Source organism: Phoxinus phoxinus (assembly GCF_949152265.1).
Source record: "Phoxinus phoxinus genome assembly, chromosome: 17".
Classification (NCBI taxonomy): domain Eukaryota; kingdom Metazoa; phylum Chordata; class Actinopteri; order Cypriniformes; family Leuciscidae; genus Phoxinus; species Phoxinus phoxinus.
Genome location: NC_136892.1, coordinates 31,110,911 through 31,138,873, shown reverse-complemented (window position 1 = coordinate 31,138,873; position 27,963 = coordinate 31,110,911). Strand labels below are relative to the sequence as shown.

At 37.9% G+C, this 27,963-nt stretch overlaps 3 protein-coding genes across 5 annotated transcripts in view; all 3 read right to left on the bottom strand.

The window, feature by feature from the left end:
* Positions 1 to 27,963, bottom strand: part of LOC306984759 (uncharacterized protein) — a 218,689-nt gene that overhangs the window by 33,549 nt on the left and 157,177 nt on the right. The window lies entirely within an intron of this gene.
* LOC306984957 (uncharacterized protein) lies at positions 69 to 2,180 on the bottom strand. Its single transcript, XM_079586771.1, has 2 exons — positions 2,032 to 2,180; positions 69 to 1,585 (listed from the first exon to the last, which is right to left on the bottom strand). Exons 1-2 carry the CDS (start codon positions 2,084 to 2,086, stop codon positions 864 to 866), a joined length of 777 nt encoding a protein of 258 aa, XP_079442897.1. The 5' UTR covers positions 2,087 to 2,180; the 3' UTR covers positions 69 to 863.
* Positions 7,700 to 27,147, bottom strand: LOC306984489 (uncharacterized protein). 3 transcript variants are annotated; one of them, XM_079585926.1, is made up of 9 exons: positions 26,448 to 27,147; positions 22,902 to 22,968; positions 19,967 to 20,320; positions 19,183 to 19,461; positions 13,713 to 13,820; positions 12,381 to 12,455; positions 11,232 to 11,285; positions 10,843 to 10,954; positions 7,700 to 8,824 (listed from the first exon to the last, which is right to left on the bottom strand). In XM_079585926.1, exons 1-9 carry the CDS (start codon positions 26,463 to 26,465, stop codon positions 8,353 to 8,355), a joined length of 1,539 nt encoding a protein of 512 aa, XP_079442052.1. In that variant the 5' UTR covers positions 26,466 to 27,147; the 3' UTR covers positions 7,700 to 8,352. The 3 variants fall into 3 exon arrangements, with proteins under 3 accessions (XP_079442052.1, XP_079442053.1, XP_079442051.1); XM_079585927.1 differs by having other exon boundaries at positions 26,444 to 26,475; XM_079585925.1 differs by lacking the exon at positions 26,448 to 27,147 and having other exon boundaries at positions 22,902 to 23,122.

Genomic DNA, 27,963 nt, shown 5'->3' with positions numbered 1-27,963 from the left:
CACACTGAGGGCAGATGAAATAGTTTCTGCCTCCTGATTTGTCTCCAGTCGTGTTTTTTTTTTTTTTTGCTTCTATTGTTATACATTTTTTGGTCTTCAAACACCTTAAACTGCACATATGTAGGTCCGAGAAATCCACATTTCTGCCTGCAGCACTGTATAGCACAGAAAATAAACACATTGTTGTGTTCAGTACTGTCTTTGATTGTGTGTCATAACAATTAATCATTCTTTCGGATATGAAAATTATATTTAATTGACCTATCGGTAAGCCCCGGCCTCCTTAGTTACTGTTGCTATCTCAGACAAACAATGGGGGACCTGTGCCCCAGTAGAGCACTGCAAAAAATGCTTTTCTTACTTAGTATTTTTGTTTTGTTTCCAGTCCAAATATCTAAAAATTATTAAATCAAGAAGCATTTACTAGAGAAGTAAAATGACATTAGAAATTATATTTTGTTTTAATATAAAAAGAAAGTAATTTAAGTAATTTTTGCTTAAAACAAGCAAAATTATCTGCCAATGGGGTAAGCAAAAAAATCTGAATTCGAATGGAAAACAAGAAAAAAAATCTTAATTCAAATGGAAACCAAGAATTTTTTGCTTACCCCATTGGCAGATAATTTTGCTCGTTTTAAGTAAAAATTACTTAAATTACTTTCTTTTTATCTTAAAACAAAATAGAATTTCTTATGTCATTTTACTTCTCTAGTAAACGCTTCTTGGTTTAAGAATTTTTAGATATTTGGACTGGAAACAAAACAAAAATACTAATTAAGAAAGTATTTTTTGCATAAAGCTAGCTTTATGTCTAGCAACGCCCCTGACAGACGCATCGAGTGATTAGTTCAGATCTCTCTGCATCAGTGTTCATCATCATCATCATCTGGCCGATGTTTCTTCATATGAGCGGGCAGATTCCTGGACGTGCTGAAACTCCTCCCGCAGAGCGAGCAGAAGTACGGCTTCTCTCCCGTATGAACCCTCAGGTGTTGCTTCAGGTGTCCTGACTGAGAGAAGCTCTTCCCGCAGTGTGAGCACGTGTGCGGTTTCTCTCCGGTGTGAATCCTCTGGTGTCTCTTCAGCGTGTCGGACGAGTGGAAGGCGTTCCCGCACTCCAAGCACATGTGAGGTCTCGCTCCGCTGTGTGTTTTCTCATGCTTTTTCAAGCAGTCCAGCTGAGAAAAACTCTTTCCACAGAGAGCGCACGAGTGCGGCTTTGAGTCCGCATGGATCAGCATGTGTCTCTTCAGGTGCGAGGGCAGGATGAACGCTCTCCCGCACTGAAGACAGGGAAACGCTCGGGCTCCAGAGTGAGAGCGCTGGTGTTTTCTCAGTCCGTCTGCTAACGTGAAGCTCTTTCCACACTGAGGACACGAGAAGGGCTTCTCTCCGCTGTGGATCCGCTCGTGTCTCACCAAATCTCCTTTACGCCTGAAGCTCTTTCCACAGTGAGGGCAGAGGAAAGACGTTTCGACTCTTGCTCTCTGAGAAAAACGGCTTTCGGTCTGCGGGCGGCTTGAAGATGTTCCTCCGGTTATGAAAAGATTAGGTAGAACCTGCAGTTCAATGACTTCCAACAGATCTGAAATGACATGATGAAACATATTAAAGAGGTACACAAAGGGAAAATGAGATTTGAAACATTGTCCAGACATTTCACAGAAACCAAGATGATGAAAACTGATGACTTTATTGCATTGAAATCACAAAAAAAAATGTATATGCATGTCTGTAAACATAAATCAAGCCAATATCCATCTATCTATCTATCTATCTATCTATCTATCTATCTATCTATCTATCTATCTATCTATCTATCTATCTATCTATCTATCTATCAAGTTAAATATCAGGCATTATTATTATTATTTATATTCATTATGTCCGTTTATTTTTATCCCTTACCTCATATTATTGGATATTTCATAGCTCTTATGAAATTTGATATCTGTTGAAATGCATTAAGGTTTGTGGTCTGAATGTTCTTCAACAATCATGAGTGAGGAATCAATATAGACTGTCACCAACCTGACTGTTGCTCAGGATCATCTTTATTCATTCTGCAGACTTCTGCATCACTCATCCTCCTCTCCTCTCCTCTAACATGGACTCCTCTTCAGTTGTTTCTCCTCTTGTTTTGTTTTATTCTTCACTTGTACAGTATGAAGATGGGAACACATTCCTCTTATATACTAGTATCTACTGTCTATGGAACATTCCCGGACATAAACAGTTGATATTCAGCGTTACTGTTCTTCTTCTTCTTCTTTGTTGTCTTCTTATATAATGACGGTGCATTTCTGCCATCTAATGGGCTGGAATGTGAAGTGGGCTTTCTTTTGATATGATATGATTTTATTAACACAACTCTCTTTTATATCACTTTTTAAATGTGCATTGATGCTTTGGGTATATTCTAAGCAAAACACCCATTGTAACGAAGCACGTAAAAAAATAATAATAATCTTCTTGAAACTTTAATGCGTGAGCCAATGTGCACGAGCGTATCTTTTGATTGTGGACGCACTGTGTGTGTGTGTGTGTGTGTGTGTGTGTGTGTGTGTGTGTGTGTGTGTGTGTGTGTGTGTGTGTGTGTGTGTGTGTGTCATGCGCCTTCGTGTGGTAAACATGGAAACTACAGGAAAGTTTATTTAGACATGGATGTGTTAATCTAAAATTATCTTTAGAAATATATACATTCTAAAATGCTCGAAAAAGATTCACTTACAGAAAACAATTTAGGCTATGTGTGAGAGAACCGTTCAAAGAGAATCGGATCTTTAGTGATGTAGGTGTCACTTTCAACCACGAGATGGCAGCAGCGCTACAGCGCACGTTATTGTTTACTTTATTCCATATTCCAACTTAATTAATAACAGAAACATGCTTTATTGTCAATCACTTTGGTTTAAAAAAAAAAAAAAAAACTTTGGTACTTTGGTGAGGCGTCGAAGCAGCATTTGTATACAAGGCAAATAGTATTTTAACGTGGAAACGGAAACCTAGTTAATCACAGGGTTTGGGGGGGGGGGGTCTTCGAGGGGGGGGGTCTTCGAGGGGGGGGGGGGGGGGGGGGTCTTCTTCGGAATCTAGGAGAATCTCTAACACTAGCATGTTTTTGCATGCGGGACTCAAGCACGTGCTGTCCTGTTTATTCACTTCCTTCTCTGACTCTATGTTATGATAAGTGAGAGAGGAAGATAAACCTGTCCCACAGCATGTGTTCTCGTGTCAATCATGTTTCCTTTTATTAGACAGGCATACAATGTGGTCCAAAAGTCCAAGAACACTAATGCTTTTACTCTGCAGTCGCACAATATGTTTATTACAAAATATATTATGCATTTGTCCAGTTTTGCATGAATGACAGTAGCACACAACAAAAGGATCCCAAATGTACTGAATAGAACACAAGAGCATTGAATATAATGTTGCATAACTACACAATAAATACAACGAAGTGTTTCCTCCAGTATTTTTCTTAAAGGTGACCAGGAAGTGAAGAGAAAACAGCAGGAAGACCCGGGGATCCTGTTTCCAGTCAGTGGCACTGTAAAGATCACCTTTACATCAGTGGTCAGTTTCCTTGTTCCTTGTTACCCACTCAAAGTTTCTAAAGCATTGTCTGATGTATAGTCAAGCTCATGTTTGACTTTGTGATTGTTTGAGAAGGGCTGGACATCCTTCTCATAAACAGGACATTAGTCTTCCTCATAAAGAGAACAAGTTTATGATTATTTAGTGAACATTAGCTCTGCTACATTTCTTAACACCCTGTAGGCCTATATATCAAAGCAAAACCTACACACACACACACACACACACACACAAACACACACACACACACACACACACACACACACACACACACACACACACACACACACACACACACACACATATATATATATATACATATATATATATATATCAAAAACAACTTGTATTTAACCCTTTACGTGCTAAAATGTATTAGAAAATGTACTTCAAGGTACAAGAAAATGCTTTTCCAATCTTGTATTTACCCAAAAGGCATTTTTTTAAAATATATTTTTGGACAATAGAAATGTATTTATAAAAAATACGTAATATTTTACAAAAACATGTGAGGAAAATAAACATAACGCATTTCTTAAAAATATATTTTGGATGATATAAATTTATTTATATAAATATATAATATATATAAAAAATATGTGAAGAATAAATAGGCTATATACATGTTGATAAATGAATTAATAATAAACTAATTATAATTTATACTATTAATAATTATCTAAATAGATTTATATAAATATTTTTTCACATCTATATTAGTGATATATTTGTTTTGTGTTTTTTAAAAATACATTTTTAAATATATATCTGTATGTTTGTGCTGCATGATGCACAGTTGCTGCCCATTTAGTTTGTTCCACATTGACCACGCAGTTCTCATTGCAAAAGTGTCTGGATTAAAAACACGAATCATATTCATATTCTGCAAGCTGGCATGCTTCACTGTTTGCATTGCATCACCGCAGCCGCCTGTCCTGCAAACAAACTGTGTTTAATCAGGCATGGAAACACACATTTATAAAACCTTTTTACCTGTGAAGGACATTACGATAAGATTTGTATTATACATCGTTTCCAAGCAAGCTGTAATTTTGTCAAATTATAGAAGTGTGAAAATATGATTAAATCTGCATATGGCGTGTGTATTCCAGAAATGCTCTTTCTGTGATGTGTGTGTGTTCTCTGTTGGAGATTGACAGTGTTAAACTAGTGCAAACTGGTTCCAGTGTGAAAAGAGTTTCTAAAAGCCCATACAACCAAAAGTGTCCATATTTAAAGAAAGAAAAAACTCGATTCTGACCTCTGTTAACTTCTGCTGGACATGATGAACCACAGACACGCTTTTTTATAATAAATGTTTTTTATTTCCCCCTGCTGATGGTGTCTGTGGTTTATATAAATGTGTTTATCCCCTGCTGATGGTGTCTGTGGTTGGTCTTGTCCAGCAGAGGTTAACAGAGGTCAGAATGGAGAGGTCTGGAAAGCACCGTTCAGTCCAGTCTGACCGTAAACAGGCCTGAGGTTACATGTGTTGACCAGTGTGCACTTTTAACTCTAACGCTTGTTTTTTAAGCCAACAAAAGCAGCTGCTTCACAAGAATCGAATTAAAGTGTTCATGTGAGGACTGAGGAGATAAGAAGGAAATGAAGAAACAGAGACATTCTCATCTGCAAATTCATCAACATTAGTGACTCATTTTATATTTTAAAAGTGAAAGCATTGAAGTATAACTGTGGGCCTGGCTCAACGCCTCTGGTCATCTGAGTGTTTAAACACGTTCTCCACGCACACGGCTTGATGTTATACAGAACTGACAGATGCATTTTACAAATGAATTCGCTATACAGATAAATTTAGCTATTGATTTCTGTATTAAAGTGAAATAAGTGCAGACCCAAACCAAAGACATCGTTTTGGGGACCAATGCAAGATCTGGAGTCACTCCTGAATTCTGTTCACACACAGTTAAATTTAAATACGGTTGTCAATCCCAAAACTTTGCATGCAGAAACTCTTACATCACAATATTGGTAATTTTATGTAATGATGATGATTTATAGATCTTGAAATAAGGTTTTCCTCTGAATCGGGACGCAGTGTATGTGTGTGTGCAAGTGACGGTTGTGTATCGATGATTTACTGCTGAAAACTTCATTCAGTTCACTAACAGCACTGGGAGTTTGAGGGGGTTTATCCATCCCATACCTTTGCATATACGTGGTTTTAGGATAGCATAACTTAAATCAGAAAGAAAAACAAAAGCGGTATTCGTTCCTTTTTTTTGTGCTAGTTTTTAAGTCTCATTGAATAAGGAATAAGGAAATATCAGTGGTTAGGAGCCCCGGGGAATCCCTCGATGCCCACACACTTCTGTCTTGCATAATCTAGTCTGGTTGCATTGTTTGTTGGGTATAGCCGAAAATGAAACGTGCTTTAAGTGGGAATATCTCAATAAACCGAGTCAAATTATTATTTAATATGACTAAATTGACCTTTTAGAGTCAGATCAGGTAGATATTAGTGACCAGATCTTTAAAAACTATGTGATAATGTGATGATGACCTTTGATGCTTTACCATAATCCCATGATTTTCATTTGTGTTTCTTAAGTTATGATAACATAATGGACAGACATTAACTTGCTGCAAAAGTAAAAAAATAATTTCCTTATTTAAGACTTCATGCATCAAGAGATCTGGACTCCATCGCAGCTTTCATTGGCCGTCTGACTGACTGACATGTAAAGCAACCAATCACTGTTTGTTTTGCTTCCGCATCATACTTAGGGGAGTGAACATGTAAAGTTTATATCCCTACAATAACAGACCAGAATGCAATTCATTCAAGAATGTCATGCATGAACGTCCAGCGTTTAGTTGATCCTGATAAACACTCGTTGTCACAGTTGTGAACAGAACAGCTTTTGTTCCATGAGGGGGTTTGGCATCACAGCGGCTTTGTTTCCAGGCAGACCTTTAAAGAACGTGACACACGTCTCCCGGGCATCCTGTAGAAGTCAACCAATCAGATGAGGACTTCGAATCTCCCAAAGTGTGTCCCATTAGGTGTGCCATACGCATCAGACTTTCAGCCAACAGTTTTGTGTGTGTGTGTGTGTGTGTGTGTGTGTGTGTGTGTGTGTGTGTGTGTGTGTGTGTGTGTGTGTGTGTGTGTGTGTGTGTGTGTGTGTGTGTGTGTGTGTGTGTGTGTGTGTGTAAAAATTAGAATATGGTGCAAAAGTTCAATTATTTCAGTAATTCAACTTAACAGGTGAAATTAATATATTATATAGACTCATTACATGCAAAGTGAGATATTTCAAGACTTTATTTGTTATAATTTTATAATTTTGATAATTATGGCTCACAGCTTATGAAAACCTTTTCACAATATTCTAATTTTGAGTTTGGGGTTTTCATAAGCTGTAAGCCATAATCATCAAAATTATAACAAATAAAGGCTTGAAATATCTCACTTTGCATGTAATGAGTCTATATAATATATTAGTTTCACCTTTTAAGTTGAATTACTGAAATAAATGAACTTTTGCACGATATTACAATTTTTACATTTTTACCTGTATGTATAATTGTATATATATGTATATATATATATGTATATATATATATATATATATATATATATATATATATATATATAAATATGCATCACTAGTCTCAGCCTCAGATGTATAGGTAATTATTTTTGCACGCATTACATTTAATGTTTCTTTTTTAGTAGCTGAATTGTCCCTGTCTGTTATTGCTGTTACACAAAGCTTGAAATGTTGCTCAACTCCAGCCTCCGCTTCTTCTTTAGTGCTGTGAATAGTTGGAGTTCTTTAGTGCTGTGAATATCCTGCACTAGTGCAATGCTGATAAAGTACATCCAGATGACATTCAGGCATTTTTTACTCCCCTTGCGGGAAACATGCACTTCCCTTTTTAGCCGCTGCCAGTTAAAGCAGAGCGTACTTTCTCAGAAATGGAAGTTAATCCTGTGAGCATCAAGCATAATGAAAGTGAAACACACAACGCTGTCTGTGTGTGAGATAAAGCTTTCTGTGAAGATTGTGCATGGATCAAACCCCTCAAAAAGAGCTTCCGAAAGAGTATCAAATAATCAAACTACAGTTTTCACTCTCATTTCTTTCTTTTATTAAAATCATGACCTTTCACATCAATAAATGAAACTATAAAAACATATGCAAGTATAAAATATAACTCTCTCATTCTCTCTCTCTCTATGTATATATGTACAGTATAAAAGTGCAACTGTTGTCACAGAAAGTTTGAAGACTTACAGAGAAGTTGTTTTTGCACAATCAGCTTTTGATAATGATCTGTCAGATAAAACGGTAGTTATGGTTATTTGGAAACTGTATTTTGTTGAAAGCATAAATCAGATCTGCTTTATTTAACGGTTAAACCACATGTATTACTGTCAGATGAGAAGCAGAAATACACTGGGGAAAAAGATCAAATCTAAAATAAGTGGTTTTATTCAATTCAAAAATTGTATGTAACATCACTGAATCAACTGAAGAGATTAATTTCACGATTAGTAGGTTACCACTTTTCACAGTGTTACATTTTATTATCATGAATGATCTCACTTCTCTTTTCTTGCACTTGGTATTTTAATAACGCAACTGAATTTTACGTATTGCAAAATAGTTTGATCTCCAGCCAACGTCTTTAATTCCAGAGAAGCGCCGGGCAGATCCATGGACCGGGACAATGTTGTGACATTAAATTGCTGGATCACTGTCAATGCAAGCATGAAATGTGTCAAATCTCCTCTTCCGGTCTCTGTTTGAGTTGCAACACTGTCCTGACGGTTTTCTCCAGGGATGGACACTGTCCTGGACGGGACGTCACTAACACCCTGCACATCTGTCGCTCGGTCAGAAACCCCTCGAGAGTTTCATCCAAGTCTTTATTTCCCTCCCGATATCCGTCCAGGATGAGCAAGCAGTCCGCCGGCCCCAGAAGCGTCTCTCTGAGGTCGGACACTAATGGTTTTTCGCAGTGAACTCTGGACTTTAGCAGCTGGAAGAAGTCTCCTTCCGCGGCGCTACAGTCCACCAGCAGGACCAGGTGGAGCGGGGGGGCGCTGAGGGCGTTTGCCGTGAGTCCTCCAGCCCAGCAGGACGACAGGATTTGGGCCACGGTGGTTTTCCCGCTGCCTGGTTCTCCATACAGAAGGACAGTCTGCCTCGTGTCGGGAACGATGGAGCTGATGTTTAGCGATTGGTCATCTCTGGAATTGAGAGGAAGTGAAGACATGGAAATCAATGAGTAATGTGTGTTTGCTGTGGTAATCTGTCAATCAGCCAGTGCTGTGTTTTTCAGCTGATCACTGGATTTATTTTCTTCATTTTTTTTTTTTTTTAATACATATCATAATCAACACAACAGACTTTATGCACAGCTGCACTACTTCCTGAACTTTAGCCAGCTCCTTTGTTTCCTGTCTGCCATTATTGGACAAACTGATTAATCCAGGTGTGTCTGATTATTGTTGTTGGTCAGGCACACATGGATTAATCAGTTTGTCCAATAATGGCAGACAGGAAACAAAGGAGCTGGCTGAAGTTCAGGAAGTAGTGCAGCTGTGCATAAAGTCCATTACTCGACCCTCACCAACCATTAAAGGGGTGGTATAATGCCCTTTTCACAAGATGTAAAATAAGTCTCCGATGTCCCCAGAGTGTGTGTGTGAAGTTTTAGCTCAAAATACTCCACAGATATTTTTATATAGCATGTTAAAGTTGTCACTTTTTGAAGGTGAGCAAAACACACCGTTTTGTGTCTGTCCCTTTAAATGCAAATGAGCTGCGTCACAGTGGGCGGAGCTTCAAGAGCTTGTGTGTGTGTTTATGTGTTAGCAGCTCCGAGATTTCCTCACACACACTGAAAATTTCAAAAACTTTTAGCCTTTTATGTTCAAACAGTCAGACAATGATGGAGAGACTCGAGAAGAAGTGACAACATGTAGAAGCAACAGGACATTTCTGAATGGTTAGTTGATGAGTTTATGTTGCTGATGTGTAGTTATCTTCTAGTCAGTAATTAGCATATTCTGTCATGATAATCTATAAATCGTGTTCAGGGGGCGGAGTTTATGTAAATTCTAGGGTTGGTGATGTCACTTATCCGGGTTGGTGATGTCACTTAAAAAGCAACATTACACACTAACTACAGTTAGAAAAGCGAAATCATATTCAACCACCCCTTTAAGAGATAGATTATTGGGGAAAATAAATAAATAACACTTTATATAAATATATATATATATATATGTCTGAGTAAAATATGAAATAATAAAGAGATGTCAGGAGCTGCGTGTTCATTACCCTTTCAAATTACACAAATTGAAATTGAAAATATGCCCAATGGAAAGTTGGAAACACATCAATTTCGCAAAAATTCCCATATTTCGCAAAAAAAGTTTACACTCGCATGAGGTTTTTCAGGCAAATCGAATATTTTGCAATACTGCAATGGAAACAGTTTTTTCGCATTTACAGGTCCTGACATACGTATAAGTTGATCGTATTTTATTACAGATTCTTTATTAAACAAATGTATTACGGTAATACCGGATTCTAAACAACAAAGAAATGCCATGATCAAGACCTTGAAGCAGAAACATGTGGCTGCTCCTTAATAAGCGGCTTTCCTTGTCACTAATGCTTGGATAACACTCCTAGGTAGGGATAGTGTATGTGTGTGTGTGTGTGTGTGTGTGTGTGTGTGTGCGCGTGTGTGGTGTGTGTCTGTGTGTGTGTGCGCGCGCGCATGTGTGTGTGTGTGCGCGTGTGTGTGTGCGTCTGTGTGTGTGCGAGTGTGTGTGGTGTGTGTCTGTGTGTGTGTGCGCGCGCGCATGTGTGTGTGTGTGCGCGTGTGTGTGTGCGTCTGTGTGTGTGCGAGTGTGTGTGGTGTGTGTCTGTGTGTGTGTGTGCGCGCACGCGTGTGTGTGTGTGTGTGTGTGTGTGTGTGTGTGATGGGTAGGTTTAGGTTAGTGTAAGGAGAGAGAATATTCAGTTTGTAAAGTATAAAAAAACATTACGTCCATTGAGTGTCCCCACAAAGATAGCGATCCAGACATGAGTGTGTGTGTGTGTGTGTGTGTGTGTTGTCCTTAAGAACAGTGATTGTCTTTTTTTCTAAGGAAGTTTGCTTTTATCTTGTGAATGTGATTCAGCAGAAACACACGAGTAATTCTCTGCATGTTTAAGTGAGTCAGTTTTTATGTTCCCCATACCCGTCACTCACTTGCTGTGAAGTGCATATGACTCAAGTCTCTTTTCCACGTCCGCGTCCGTGTCGATCTGTGAATACTGCTGTGTTTGTACGTGCCTCAGAGACGGAGGGTTTTCTGCAGGTTCTGCATAAATCGAAGACAAACAGAGTCACTTTTCCACCTGACTAATGCTCACATCTCCAGTGATCCACGATCACATGAAGCCTCCAGATGTGCTTCAGAATGAGATTGTAGACACTTGTATTCACTGTTTACAGTAGAAACGAGACACACGACAGAAGTCTGGGGTAAAAGGCCTGAGAGTAATAGTCATATTTCCAGTTTCTACCGAACTGAACATGAATCGGCTGTTTAACCATTAACTCCTAATCATAATAACTTCATAAAGAACATGCTTTACCTTCTGAGGTCACGTGACACGTCTGTGGTCTGTTCTCGTTCACTGTCAGTAAAGCTGCGAATGAAAGACATTCATGCATAAGAGAAATACAGTTCAATAAAACGAATAGAGAGTTTATTGTGTTGAGGTACAATACAAATAAAGGGCATTGTAAGGTTTAAACTTAATACATTTTCAATTTCCTTAACCTGCATATTACAACATATATATTTATATTTATATTATATTTTAAATATGTTTTTGCTGTACGTTTTGAATTCCTTACAAAATGTACTTCAAGGAGCAAGAACATCTTTCCAATCTTAAAATACAGTTTGGGTAAATGCAAAATGTATTTTAAATATATATTTTGGACAATATAAATATATTTTGATTAAAAATATTAAAAAAGGCATGAGTATATTAATATATACATTTATGTAAAGGTAATATATTTATATTCTTTAAGTAATGTTGATATGTTACATATATTATCGATAAAATAGTTATATATTTTTAAATGTCCTTTATATTTATATATATATATATATATATAAGGATATATGTGTGCCTGTTTGTATATATATATATATATATATATATATATATATATATATATATAGTCATGTTGATATATTTTATATATTTCTAACATTTATATATATTTATAAATATACTTTAATATATATATATATATATTATCGATAAAATATAAAAACATCAGCATGACTTTTTGAAATTTTGAAATATAAATAAATAATGTTTTATATATATTATTTATATATAAAATATATTAATTAGTTATATATAAAAATGCATAATATATATATATATATATTTAGTCATGGTGATATATTTATATTTTAAAATGTACTTTAGATACAAATATATACACTCTAAAAAATGCTGGGTTTTATGGAATATGGACAAACCCAAACGTTGGGTTAAAAATGTAATGTAAAAATTTAACCCAACGGCTGGGTTTGTCCATATTTTACCCAAAATTGGGTTGAAACAACCCAGCATTTTTTAGAGTGTAAATGCATTATTATACATGTACTGCATCACATGCTCTCAACGTCCAAAGGAAATGCAGATTTTATAGTACGGTCACTTCATAGTGACGTTCGTATCATAAGCACAACGAATGCTGTAAAGTGAGAGACTCACAGTCGGTGTTGGCAGAGGACGAGTGCGGGAACAGTAAAGCACATTTTGATGATTCATTCCGTCTGTTCTTCTGACCTGGGAATAGACAGAAACACACGTACACGTTTTATTATTATTTATTGGAATTTACCCATGGCTGCACAGTAAAAGAGGATATGAAACAGCACTTTTGCATATCCTCTGATCATCAGCTGTTGACCGATACACTTCTTCTGTTCGGCATTCGGATCATGGTCATGAAATGGGCAAATGTTTTGCAGTGTCAGGATTACTTCGGAAAAATATATTTTGTCAGGAAAATGTTCTTCTTCTCACGTATAAACCTCACAGTAACAACAGCATGTGTTCAGTGCACGTGATTTCACTTCAGAAAGACCACTTTTAATGCCTTTTCGTGAATGTTTTGTTTACATTTTTTAAAAGATAGACGAATAACCGGTTGCCGAAGTTGCTCGGCACGCGAGTGACTGGTGTGGGATTCTCCTGTGACGTAAACTTGTTTTTCCCTCAAATACTGAAGATGAACAAACTGGGGACTCTCTGTTTACACGTCACATGATGTCACACATCAATCGTGGGCTATATTTGGGATGGAATATGATCTATTAAAAATAAGTGAAGCAGTAAGCAACATTCAACAATAACTGGTTTAAAATTAGTCTGTCACATTGATGTCACATGACAAAACCAATTAAGTGCGTGATGTCCAAGAAGTGCACAGTGAGCACACTATACAGCCCTACTGCAGAAATAGTAAGAGAACTATGAGTATGTTTTATGAACATAAGTCACGACTGATAATATTAATATGGCAGTGCTATTGTAGGATTGGTCAGTGACGCCTGAGGTTAGTTAAGGGTAATTCTTGTTTCTGCAGGTTTTACTTTCATAATGTTTAGATCTGTTTATATGAATTTTCAAGGTTAATATGTTTTCAAAATCGTCTAGTAACACACACACGTGAATGACTAATGAGTTTCCACCTGTCAGCTGATTAAACCTGAGCATGTACTTCCTGCTCGTGATCCAACAGGGGATTCCTTCTGTAAGGTATTTATTATCATATGATGTTGACTCGCATGATTTCTCTCTCAAAGAAACTATAAATCAATCAAGCAAATCCACAGCGGCTACACCTAAACTTCACCGTATCTGATCGAGACATTATCATGTGCCAACTGACACGCTTTACTGGACTGTGAAGAACAGTGGGTTTGACAGATTAATATGGTATTCACATGGTACTCTAGGTACTTAGAGTAATAATACTGTGGTAAATGTCCAAAAATCATGGTATTACTATGGTATATGTCATTTATTTGATCAAAGTACCATTGTTCCTCCTGCGCAGAATGACGTAGATGAAGATTATGGCCAACAGCACGACGACCACGGCTCCAATCCACGCGTACTGAGCCGAACATTCATGCAGGATTTCTTCTGTGGAAACAAGACACACTTCTGTTGAACTGCACTCAGTGTCTGTCTCTCGTAATACACACATGATGGATTTTACACAGAAACTGCCACAGATTTATCATCAAAGTGTTATCAAGAATTTGTTTAAATATAAACACACACACACACACACACACATAAACACACATACACCAATATTTTGCATTAGATTTTATTTTCATATTTATATTTTAGTGACATTTTTACACATTTTCTTGTGTTTTTGTCATTTTAAGTTTTTTAACTATGCCTATGTAGTTTTAGTTTACTTAATTTTTGTTATTTTAGTACTTCAACTCAACTAAATGAAAATGAGAAATTAAAGTTTTTTCTATTTCAGCGTAATGAAGATAGTTTTATACATAAGCTATTTTACAACAGCTTTGAACCAGTGTTGTTTTAATGTATTTGAAATACTATTATAGTTTTATTCATATTTTAAATTAGATGTTATTTTTATATTTTCATTATATTCTATATTTTCATTTTCGTTTTGGTTAAAGTTTTAGTAATTTTGTTGAGTTAAAAAAAAAAAATACTTCTATATAGTTTAAGTTTATGTTTTGTTATTTTAGTTATTAATGTTACTTTGGAAACTAGCTGACATAAAATAAGTTTAAGTTTTTTATTTTTCGTTTTATTTCAGTTAATGTTTATTTGAAGTAATTACATTTTTTTTTATTTTTAGTTAATGATAATAATAATAATAATAATAATAATAATAATATATTTATTTTGTATAGCGCCTTTAAAAGTAGCTTTCTCAAAGCGCTTTACAGACAAGCATAACAACAATTGAATAAACACAATGAAGATACAATAAAAAATAAAATAGAATAAAAAAAAATAAACACATAAAATCAAGTTCAGGTAAAAGCAATCCTAAAATAAAGAGTTTTAAGAAGAGATTTAAAAGTCACTAGTGTATTTGCTTCCCTGATGTTGGCCGGGAGAGAATTCCAGAGCTTAGGAGCATAGACGGAAAATGCTCGGTCACCCCACGTATGAAGCCGTGTCTTCGGAACAACCAAAAGACCACTCTGTGAGGAGCGCAGATTGCGACGTGGTGTGTAGGGGATTAATAAGTTAGTCAAATACTGGGGTGCCAGATTGTGCAGAGATTTGTAGGCCAGCAAAAGGATTTTAAAATCAATACGGTACCTAACAGGTAGCCAGTGCAGGGACTCCAAGACCGGGGTTATATGGTCCCTGGCCCTGACCCCAGATAGTACTCTAGCAGCTGAATTTTGAAGATATTGCAATTTATCCAGTGATGATTTAGATACCCCAGCTAGAAGACCATTGCAGTAGTCAATGCGCGAGAAGACAAAAGAGTTTATCAACTTCTCAGCTACCGAAAAGGACAACATAGGACGTAGCCGGGCTATATTTCTGAGGTGATAAAAAGATGTCTTAACTGTGTTCTGGACAAAAGGCTCAAATGACAGTGTGGCGTCAAATATGACACCCAGATTTTTTAATTTGGTCTTAAACTCCAGTGCAACACCATCAACAGACAAAGTAGGAGACCCAACCTTTCGCAGTTGATGTGGAGTTCCAAGGAGCATAACTTCTGTTTTTGAGCCATTTAGAGACAGAAAATTATTGGACATCCAAATCTTTATCTCAGCAATACAGTTAGAAAGATGCCCAACGTTCACTTGCTGACCCGGTCTAGTATGTATATAAATCTGTGTATCATCAGCATAAAAGTGATAGTTAAGGTTGAGCGATTGTAGTAATTGACCAAGTGGATAGATGTACAAACTAAAGAGTATGGGACCCAAGACTGACCCTTGTGGAACACCCGTATGAACAGAACCAACTTTGGACCTATAACCACCCATAAAAACAAATTGACTGCGGTCAGTGAAATAGGACTTAAACCAGTCAAGAACAGTCTCTGACAAGCCAAATACATGTTCGAGGCGATTTAGTAGTAGGGCATGGTCAATAGTGTCGAAGGCTGAGCTGAGATCCAAAAGAATGAGAATGGACGTGGAGCCGGAGTCGGAGGCAATCAGTAAGTCATTTGCGACCTTCACCAACGCAGTCTCAGTGCTATGTAATTTTCGAAATCCTGATTGGTGTGGCTCAAATAGTTTATTTTCGATTAAGTGTTTGTTTAATTGAGCTGCAACCACACCCTCCAGGATTTTAGACAGAAACGATAGATTTGAGATTGGCCGATAATTTAACAGATTACTCACATCAGAATTTTGCTTTTTTAAAACGGGAGTAACCGCAGCAGTTTTAAGTGCTGCTGGCACCTCCCCAGTTGACAGAGAGTCATTTATTATAGCAAGGACTGAGGGACATAAAGGACCAAAGCAGGATTTAAACAGGCCACCAGGCACGGGATCAAGTATGCAAGTGGTAGCTTTCATACTAGAAACCTGGTTGCAGAGCATCTCAGGTTTTAGCAAAGTAAATTTGGATAAAGGAATGCCAGAGAACCTAGGAGTATTAACTGTAAGATCGGCAGACTGCAAGGAATGGATATTTGTGCGAATATTGTAAATTTTCTCACTGAAAGATTTGAGAAACTCATTGCACAGCCAGTCAGATGGAGTCAGAAAACTGACACTATCTGCTTTAAGCAGACTATTAATTGTATGAAAGAGCTTCCTGGGATTGCTATGATTATTATCAATAATGTTTGAGAAATAGGCAGATCTTGCAGTTCCAATGGCTACTCTGTAGTTTGACAAGCAATCTATCCAGGCCTGGTGGAACACATTTAAACCAGAGTGCCGCCATTTTCGCTCTAATTTCCGACACATAGCCTTCTGTATACGCAAGTCACCATTATACCAGGGGGCTGACTGTGCATAAGAAACATTACGTGTTTTTATGGGTGCAAAGATGTCCAAGTTGGCTGTAAGGACATTATTAAATACTGAAATTTTATCCTCAAGAGGAGCAGAAGACATGTCAACTAAAGAAGAGACAATCGAGTTTGCAAAGGTAGCATGATCAATTGATTGCCATTTACGGAAAGAAATAGTTCGTGAAGTCTTTCTACTAGAGTGAAATGTCTCGATATTAAAAAGGATAGCTAGATGATCAGAAAGACCAGCATCCACAACTGAGAGATTAGAAAGAGATGAGTCATTTGCAATAATTAAATCTAGTGTGTGTCCTTTACAGTGAGTGGGGACATTTACAAACTGAGATAATAACCCTGTTTCGATACAGCTCATCCAATCAGAGCCATACATTTCTGCCAATAAACAAAAAATGAAATGAAAGCTAATCGCAGTGCTCTCTCAACACTTACTGAATGTGATCATGCACTGAATGCAAAAAACAGGGCATAATGTGTAACTTTGTTACATAACAGAAGATATTTCCATTCAGACTTCCAGACTTTGAAAGATGAACACTTGCTTTAGGGTTAAACTTTATATTCTAACCGTATTCACACAACACAACGAGACTTGTGTCTGCTGGAAAAAAACGGTAACAAAGGCACTCCTCCATATTTATTGGAAACAGGTCTGTTTTTATGTGTGTGTGTGTGTGTTTAGCTGTGCATTTCATATCATCTGCCCCCTCATCACGGAAACACATCAAGGAAAGTCTGCCTCACACAAGCCATAAGCGATAGAAAAAACAGCAACTTTCACATCTGTAGGTTGATACTGATTTTCACATTTTCATTTTATAAAGATCAGTTCTTTCTCAGAAGTGCTCACGATATCGAGCGTTTGTTTCCCATCGAACGGATACACCGCAAACACTGATTTTCTTGTTCAGTCTTGTTTTCCATTGCAAATTTTAAACATTCTTAAATCTGTCACATGTCTGTCCTGTCTTGTGATGCACATGGGTGTTTTGTTATTTTGGGGCCATGTGCTCTTGTCATTGTCTGGTCCCTCCCCCTTGTTATCTGATTATTGGTTTAGTTGTCCCACCTGTCCTGCTCGTTACCCTCCTTGTTTGCCTCCCTATTTAGGCCATGTCCACACGGACACGGGTATTTTTATAACCGGAGTTTTTCCTCCTGCGTTTTTGAAAAAAATCTCCGTCTACATGAAAACGCAAAAACACGCTATCAAGCGCCGTCAAGAGCATTCCACACCAGCAGTCGGCGATATAACCCTAACCGTAAAGTCACGTTGGCCAATCAGAAGCCGTCAGCGACGCACAATCTGACGTCAAACACAGCGGATAACGGCGCGCACTTTGACGTCGCAAGGCAAAAACTCCGGTTTTACTGTCTACACGACAACACTGCAACCGGCGTTTCTGAAAATCCTCACCCTGGCAGGGGTTTTCAAAAATGTTCGGTTTCAGTGACCTGATACTGCGTTTCCGTGTGGACGAACGGGCGAACCGCGTAAAAAAAGTCACGGTTATAAAAATACCCGTGTTCGTGTGGACAAGGCCTTAGTCTTCCTGTGTTTGCTGTCCTGTGCTGGTTCGTTGTACATGTTACGTGTGTCTATGCCTGTCCTGCCCCGTCCGTGTTGGATTAAGTTCTGAATTCCTTTGTTGGTTTTATGTTTTATCTTAATTAAACCTTTCATTTCACTCCGCACTTGAGTCCTCTTCCATTCTGTCACGGTGGGTAGTGAAAAATGGAAGAGGACTCAAGTGCGGAGTGAAATGAAAGGTTTAATTAAGATAAAACATAAAACCAACAAAGGAATTCAGAACTTAATCCAACACGGACGGGGCAGGACAGGCATAGACACACGTAACATGTACAACGAACCAGCACAGGACAGCAAACACAGGAAGACTAAATAGGGAGGCAAACAAGGAGGGTAACGAGCAGGACAGGTGGGACAACTAAACCAATAATCAGATAACAAGGGGGAGGGACCAGACAATGACAAGAGCACATGGCCCCAAAATAACAAAACACCCATGTGCATCACAAGACAGGACAGACATGTGACAAAATCAACATAAATTTACTGGAGAAGCAAAATTATCTAAAAATAGATACAAATTAAGTGAGTTTATGCTTGAAACAAAAACAAACATCTGCTAATGGGATCAGAAAAATAAACTAAATTCAAAGGGAAAGCTTGATTGAAGTGAGATATTTCAAGTCTGTATTTGTTATAATTGTGATGATTATGGCTTACAGCTTATGAAAACCTTTTCACAATATTCTAATTTTGAGTTTGGGGTTTTCATAAGCTGTAAGCCATAATCATCAAAATTATAACAAATAAAGGCTTGAAATATCTCACTTTGCATGTAATGAGTCTATATAATATATTAGTTTCACCTTTTGAGTTGAATTACTGAAATAAATGAACTTTTGCTCGATATTCTAATTTTTCGAGTTTCACCTGTGTGTATTTCGGGCCTTATAGTAGTGACCCACCTGGGATGCTGAAGGAGGCCGTCTGCTGGATCTCGCCGCTCCGGAGGAAAGAGCAGGTGTAGTTGTTCACGAGATCTCGTCTCACCGTCAGCGTGCTGAACACCTGCACCAGATCCTCGTCCGTACTGCGCACAGAACTGTTGGACGTCTCCGTGAGGTTTGTGTTCTGACCGTCGCTCCAGAAAACCTGAGGCGGCGGGAATCCCTGAGACTCGCAGGAGAGCTCCACTTCATCCCGACCCGCTTTCCTCACGCTTTTCTTTATGGGAGTATAAGGAGCTGGAAAACAGAAACATAATACATAAGTTATATGGAAGACGATCTGGTGCAAGTTAAAGAGAAACATATGAAAAAGTGCTCAGGTTTGGAATACTATAGGTCTATTTTTGTAGTATGATGTATGTACGTATATTGTGCATATACAGTATGCAAATTTACTGTATGCATTGAACTCTACCACAAGACAAATTCTACATTTGCCAAAATGTGCAGTATATATATATACTAAGTATATATATTATATAAGTAAATGCACTGCAGCATAAATATGAAACCGAAAACATTGCTATTTAATATATGATTTAAAAAAAAATTAATTTAGGATTCAATACCACACATACTGTAGTGTGTCATCAGTAGAAAGAGTAGTATTAAGTGTCCCATAATGCATTGCAGCCGTTAATTAAACTACAAACCAATCAACTGACACCTTAAAAATGTTGACCGCTATAAAAATGTCACTTTTATGAAGTAGTTTGTCAAGCTTGTGTGTTTTGTAAAGCACCTGTAACATTGAGCGTGACTTGCTTGTAGTCTGCCTCATCTCCCTCTCTCACGATACACCGGTATGTTCCCGAATCTTTTATCTGGAGCTTTTTCAAGTGTAAAACCGCTCTGCTGTTCTCCAGCTGATTTTGGATGAGCTGCGCCCGCTGTCTGAACGCATCGTTGGTGTAGATGGGTTTTTCTGTGCCTTTCTCGAGCCGATACACGTCCACGTCTGGCTTCGGGTTGATGCGGGTCCAGATGACGGTGAGGTCTGAGGGTCGTTTAACCGCGGAGAACACACACACTAGCTCCACGTCCCCGTGCAGCTCTGCCTCGTAAGAACTCTTCTGTACATTCACTGTAAACAGGCCTAGAGGAAGACAGGATGAAAACATTCTTTTTTAAAGGGGATACCAGAGCCCGTCTACGGAGAGCCTGTTCACTCCCTATTAAGTCCTATTGTACCGAATTTTGGTTGTAGTTCCACCAGAGTTCCACTGGGGGCGATCACCCCCGAGTGCAAAATGAATGGGAGTCTATGGGGCTAGACGGCTAAATTTGTCCCTTTCAGCCGATTGCCGTTGAGAAATCTCAGATTTGATTGTAGGTTTGGCAAGTTCAACATGGGTTATAGGTCGAAAATTGAATGAACGAGTACTTATGTCCTTTCGATTTCTTACAGGTTGAGTTGTTGTTGCCCATAACACGCTAGCATTCTGCTAACGAACGCTGATTGGTCAGTGAAGGACTGGTTACGACCAGAGATACCGCTTGATGGCATCATGGCATCCGAAGCGGGAACAGAATGTATTCTAGCAGAAACTCTTCTAGCACGTGTGTTTACCTGTGTCCGCTGTGTTGTGTGTTTACCTGTGTCCGCTGTGTTGTGTGTTTACCTGTGTCAGCTGTGTTGTGTGTTTACCTGTGTCCGCTGTGTAGTGTGTTTACCTGTGTCAGCTGTGTTGTGTGTTTACCTGTGTCCGCTGTGTTGTGTGTTTACCTGTGTCCGCTGTGTAGTGTGTTTACCTGTGTCAGCTGTGTAGTGTGTTTACCTGTGTCAGCTGTGTTGTGTGTTTACCTGTGTCCGCTGTGTAGTGTGTTTACCTGTGTCCGCTGTGTAGTGTGTTTACCTGTGTCCGCTGTGTAGTGTGTTTACCTGTGTCCGCTGTGTAGTGTGTTTACCTGTGTCCGCTGTGTAGTGTGTTTACCTGTGTCAGCTGTGTAGTGTGTTTACCTGTGTCAGCTGTGTTGTGTGTTTACCTGTGTCCGCTGTGTAGTGTGTTTACCTGTGTCAGCTGTGTTGTGTGTTTACCTGTGTCAGCTGTGTTGTGTGTTTACCTGTGTCCGCTGTGTAGTGTGTTTACCTGTGTCAGCTGTGTTGTGTGTTTACCTGTGTCCGCTGTGTAGTGTGTTTACCTGTGTCAGCTGTGTAGTGTGTTTACCTGTGTCAGCTGTGTTGTGTGTTTACCTGTGTCCGCTGTGTAGTGTGTTTACCTGTGTCCGCTGTGTAGTGTGTTTACCTGTGTCAGCTGTGTAGTGTGTTTACCTGTGTCAGCTGTGTTGTCGATGCCTCGAGAGAAAATAAAGTGCAGAGCGCGAAAGCACCACAGTGACTGAAGGATTGCCGTAAAGCAGTATCTCTGGTCGTACAATGTGTATGACGTCATTGACATTTTGAAAGACTTTTTAAAGCAAATAAGTGACTCTAAAAAATCGAACACCCAGCAATGTGCAATTTCTTTGCATCTCCTTTCGAATACAACATTCAAATTACTAGACAAAAAATTATATCTTGAGAAAAGTGGATTTTGAGGGGTATAGCTCCATAGACCTCCATTCATTCTGCACTCGTCCTGTGAGCGCCCTCATATGGAATCAGAGTGGAACTGCAACCAGTCAGAAGCCGGAAGTGTAGCGAGAGTGAACCTTCTCCCCTTATTAGACATTCTCTGGTGATATATTATATTACAAGTAAAAAAAAAAAAGTTTTTTTAAAGGGGATATATTATAATACAAGTAAAAAAAAAGCCCTTTTTCGAAGTCTTGATTTTATTTTTTGGCTCTACTAGAATGTTTTGTATGTTAAAAAAAACACATTATTTGTCCCATATTCTCCATTTTTTGCAGCTCCTCTCTTCCCGGTCTGTCAGTAACACTCTGTTTACTTCCTGTCTCTATGAAGACCCTCCTTCTAAAAAGCACACTGATTGGTCGGCTGGAGCAGTGTGTTGTGATTGGTCGAGCGCTTTGAGCGTGTTTGGGAAATGTCCCGCCCCTTACCATAACCACCAGTTTAACACACTACTAACTCACTCAACCAGGCCCCGCCCCTTTATTCTGCGCATTAATTACTCAAATGAGGAATATTGTGAGGTGTTCGTTCCCGGAAGAAACTCAAGACTACAATGTTTTTTTCAGGAGTTCAGAAACACTGACACTGATATAGACAAGAACTCCCGCTGGAGGGACTTTGTAACTTTGCAGAGCTTTTTCATGCTCAAACCGCAACATTACACACTGAAGAAAGTGTAAAAAGCATATTAGGAGCCATTTAAAACATTAGACAGATATAAGACAACTTCATCGGTGTTCAGAACTGGAAGTGAAATGCTCAAAGGTACATTTTCTTGCTCAGATGTTGCACTTTCACAGCTCATGAGTTCTCAGTTGCGTTTCATCAACTGTATTTTAAACGAGTTAGCCTACTATAGTCATCGTCAGTAATATTATAATAATAATGAAGCTGAAATAAATGTGAATAGCAGCTCAGGTCATTTGATGAGACTATCCTGACAAATCTAAGCAGTTTGTCACTCTTCTGTAAAGCGTTCCAGTTGAAACATTAATTTCCAGGAGAAACCGCAGAGACATTCTTTCTCATATTAGCAGTTTCTAGATGAATCTTTTATCATTTAAAGCAGACAGATATGTGTAATGCATGTTAGTCATACCTGAAACTGAGACGGCAGGCCATAGCAGAGCCAAAAATATGACGACCAGCGTTCCCCTCATTGACCCCTGCAGGGAAACACAACACATCAGTCTGAAATCACACACAAGTGGAGAGTTATGAAGAGTGTGTGTGCGTCGTGTCTATGAGCAGAACTGGCCACTGATGTCATAACCCACGATGATTCAGCAGCGATTCACTTCTTGATTCACGAACACCACTGACTGAACCAAAAGAGTCGCATTCATAACAGTTACAAAGCAGTTTTGTTGTTGTTGTTGTTGTTGATGTGTCATGTGACCGATATGAGTCATCACCGTGTGACTAGATGATTCGGCACATTACCTGATTCACACGCGGGACAAAACCTAAAGAGCCCCAGGTGATCTCAGAAATACAGTGACCGTTCTTCCTCAGAAAGAAGCTTATCCAGTTAGTCTTACACACATTACTCACCCAGCTGGCATTCGACTGACCTTAAACGTTTAAATGTGGTTGAAATAATGTCAAAACAACGTTGAACACCAACTGGTTGAAATGGTGTTGTTAACTCACTATGGATTAAAAATATAAATATAAATAAAGTTTGAGTTGTATGTCAAATCAACATTATTTTTACAACCACGAACAAAATCCAACGGTTATCCAACACTGACACCTGACGTCGATTCAACGCTGACTCTACGTTAAAATGCCAGCTGGGCAACTTTCATAACAGACACCATAGCAAAGCTTTCATGGTAACACTTTACAATAAGGTTCATTACTTAACATTAGTTTTTTGTTAGAGACAATGACATATTCTTTTCAGATTTCACTATGATCTTAAAATTACTCTGACATACAGAGACTGATCTTAGTTAGGTAGTTTACACTAGGCGTTTCTCTACAAGTATGAATTTCCTCATTCAGGCTAAAGTGCATAATCTTTAGAAAACCCAAATGTTTGTGGCAGATTAGAAGACTGGTTTCCCAAAGGTTGTTGGTTGAAACTCAAAAAATTAAAAAGGGGATTTACTAGAGTAAGTAGAGTTTGTTTGTTCACCAATTCACCCCGGGTTGCCCAAGGGTTACTCACTCTCGCTATTCTTAACTTTGAGTGAGTTTATCCATGCGGGGGTTGTTGTTGTTGTTTTTACTCACTAACTCACAAGTTTTTCCCAGTAATATAAACTATAGTAACCCCGGGGGAATCCAACTTAAAAGTCACTACTTTCCTGCTCATGTTCTCAATCAAACCGCAAGTGATCACCAGCATCAGAATGAAGAGCTTGATAACATCACCATTCCTCTCAGTCTCACTATGACTGTGTAAATGTAGAGATAAAACGTCTATTTATAATCCACACTTACTTTCCTGTAGGTACTTTTTGCAAACTACTCAAGAATGTAGAATATAGTTGACTCAAGTCACTGCATGTCATCTAATGCGGTTAATAATAATAAAAAATGGTGTAGGAAGGAACAATTTTTATGCAGCAATTGCTAATGAATCTTACAAACAATAAGATTCAGAAAGAAACAGAAACAGAAAGAAACAACAAGTAAATGTGATATGTGTATATGTGTGTGTTATATATCAGTCTATCTGTTCTCAACACACATGAAGCGGTAACACTTTACAATACGGTTCATTAGTTAACATTAGTTACATGAACTAAGAATGAACAATACTTCTACAGCATCTATTAATCTTAGTTCATATTAATTTCAACATTTACTAATAAATTAATAAAATCAAAGGTTGTATTTGTTAACCTTAGTTAGTGCACTGTGAACTAACATTAACAATCAATGAACAGCTGTATTTTTATTAATAACATTAACAATATTAACAAATGTATTGCTCATTGTTAGTTAATGCAGTAACTACATATTTAAGAGGTAATCCAAGCTACTGCAAAGAATACCATGTGAAAAAAACATGGGCCTGGTTTCACAGACCAGGATTAGACCTAAAGGGCGATTTATTCTTCTGCGTCGAGTGTACGTCGTGGGCATTTACACTTCTGCGTTCGGTTTGGGTTGCTCTGTAATTACACCACCGAAACACTAGTTGGCGGGAGGGTTTCCATGTTCCACTGTGTTGAGTTTCTTCGCCACTGTTTTGAGTATAGGCTATACAAATAATGGCGGCTGAAACTAAGTGGATCATGTTGGAGTTGGAGCTGATAAATGTTGAAAAACTAAAATGCAGAAACCAGAGAAGGCGTCGGAGAAGATGATATGTAAACCGGTTGAGGCAAAAAGAGGGTGAATTTTCTGTGCTTGTCTGGCCACTGATAGATAGACATGGACGAGGAAAAGCATTTCAGATATTTACAAATGTCGGCATGTATAGATTTGGTTGATTGTGTGCAGCCATTCATCGTACATCAGTGTACTTCTGTTTTTATAAATGGCGGCGTTGAAGGACACGCAATCCTACAAAGCCGACCAATCCCAGATCTTGCGGTCGAGTGGTTACATTTTTGGGGGACGCAGAAGTATAAATTGGGCTTTAGTTAAAATAGGACGTTTAAGTAGCTTTTATAAACAAGCTTTAGAAAAAAAAATACTGGTGTGCATCTGGAGACGAAACAATGGCACAGTGCAAGTTGCTTTCAGTTAAAACAGCTCAAACATGCGTTTTAGAGATTAGGCTTAAGTTTGTGAAACGGGAGGATGGTTTAACATGACACATTTCTGAATAATTAAAAATAAATCAATGAACAAAATTGGAAAATGTATAAATAAAAATAAACATTATTATGGTACCACATGTGATGCAATAGTAACCTTCTTTTTAAATTGGTATCTATCTATATGAAAACAAAAACCTATAAGCTCAAGCTTAAACATGTTCAGTCCTGTTGCTACAATAACAAGACACAAGAGATTCTTCAATGCTGAATCCATTAAACCCTTTTTAAAGAGCATATATGAGCTCTACTGCATAGATCATTTAACAGAGATTACAGGGGAGAATTTACATTTGTATGTCATGAAAGGTACAAAACAATGATACTTCATTGTATAAAAGCCTTAAAAAAAGAAATAAGAAACTGGTGCCAGTTGCATAAACAGTCAAGACTGTGTCTTAAGAACCATTCTGACCACCTAGCAGTTAGAAAGACTTTAAAAAGTTATGATTTGTCTTAAAGAAACTAATTTGATGACTAACTTGTAAGATTCGTCTAAGCATGCAATTATAGCATTAGCCCCCATATACAGCATAACTAGAGAAATTGATATTATTCACTATAAAAAAGTTCATAGTTTACTACCACTACAATTCCATGACACTTTGCCAAATTTCTTTGTGCACAAAACTTTCCTTTTAAGTGCATTATATTGCAGAAATACAGTTTGCAGCAAAACCACAGGATGTTACATAGGGGTTATACACTGTAAACAGCTTAAAATGTATGACTTAAAAATGACAAATTAAACATAAAATAGCCCAGTAGGCCTAAATTAAAATCAATAACTCCAAATCTAGCCTATTAGTAGACATCAGATTATATATATTGTGTGTGTGTGATCATACACGAAATTGCTTACTTACTGAATGAATGTCGCGCATGAGCAGAAGCCTGTAACCTGTGGCTGGGTGTTGTGTTTCTGCGGGTTTGTGGAGAGGATCCGCTTGTAAAAGCTTCTCGAGCGCGTCCTCGACGCCTCGGCTCCTCCCACTCTCGCTCTCATTGGCTCATTGAATTTCAAAGAAAATCGAGTCTCGTAGAGAAAAATCCTGAATAATTCAGTTTAGCTTCCCTTCATGCACGGATACTGAGAACGCAATGACAGGACCGTTAAATCATCGCAGAATCCGGTAAACCATCACTGGAATGAACATGTTAGATTCGCTGACATCATGAAACAAATCAATAAAAAAACGGAATACTGTAAGGATGAATGTATTCATGAACTCTCAATAGCTGACAAGGAAGTGCGACAGACAAATAGATAGATACTGTAGATAGATAGATAGATAGATAGATAGATAGATAGATAGATAGGTAGATATTTCTCTTTCCCAGTTTAGTCCTCTGGGTTTTTCACAAGTTGTCCATTAGTTTCATTTTGTCCAGCAGAGACTTGAAAGGAATTTAGTATCATTTTCCACTAAACCTCAGATTAAAAAAAAAAAAAAAAATTCTGAAAAGGCTTTACCATAGACACGATACTGCCCTTGAAATGAAGATCTGCCATTATTTACTGACAGTAAATGTCTTATCGCATGACTCTTCCTTCCTTCCTTTTCTAAATGAAAGTAAATGAGGACTGAGTCTGTGAAAAGCTTCAAAATGACAAAAAAGACAAAGACAAAAAGGTTCCATTTGTCAACATTAATTATTAGTTAACATTTACTAACAATGAAAAACAAAACTTCTAAATCTTAGTTCAGGTTAATCTCAACATTTACGAACACATTATACACGTTGGTATCTGTTAATATTATTTAATGAACCTGTGCTTAAATGAACTAACAATGAACAGTTGTATTATCTAACATTAACAAAGATTACTGCTCATTGTTAGTTGGTGTTAGTTTACACATGAACTAATGAGACCTTATTAAAGTGTTTAAAAAAACTCTTTATAAAGCACCACCTTAACAGTAGTCAGTACTTATGCTTTATGTTTTCAGTTAATCAGACACGTGACGAGGCTGTGTAAAATATGACAAGGATTTTGGTAGAGTTATTCATTTAAAGTTTAATAATAAGTATAAGAAAGTATCTCATGCCCGTCAGTGGCTTACATTACTGTAATACTTGTCTTGGACGAAGCACCTTGTGACTGTAAAGAATATCAGGGGATTTTGTTAATAATGCTGTGAAATTATAACAAACTATCTCATTTCATCAGCACTAAAGGCTCTCACGTAATCACAGGGCATTCTGGATCTCATTAAACTGGATTTTTTTTGGATGTGATCAACTTCCTGCCGATGGAAGATCAATTGAATGGCATCATCACGGTATGAAGATTATCTGGGTTTTCCATTTGAATCCAGGGACTCGATTCAGATTTACTTGTATGATGGAATTTCCAAAAGGGCATCTGCAACGCCACAC

Bases quoted from the DNA above. Each gene is read 5' to 3' on its own strand.
- LOC306984957 (XM_079586771.1), bottom strand. From the start codon at position 2,086: ATGAGTGATGCAGAAGTCTGCAGAATGAATAAAGATGATCCTGAGCAA. The intron at 1,586-2,031 runs GTTGGTGACAGT...ATGTCATTTCAG, and splicing joins TGATCCTGAGCAACAGTCAG to ATCTGTTGGAAGTCATTGAA.
- LOC306984489 (XM_079585925.1), bottom strand. From the start codon at position 22,989: ATGTGTTGTGTTTCCCTGCAGGGGTCAATGAGGGGAACGCTGGTCGTC. The intron at 20,321-22,901 runs GTATGACTAACA...GTCTTCCTCTAG, and splicing joins GCCTGCCGTCTCAGTTTCAG to GCCTGTTTACAGTGAATGTA. The intron at 13,821-19,182 runs GTGGGTCACTAC...TTGTTTCCACAG, and splicing joins GGCCTCCTTCAGCATCCCAG to AAGAAATCCTGCATGAATGT.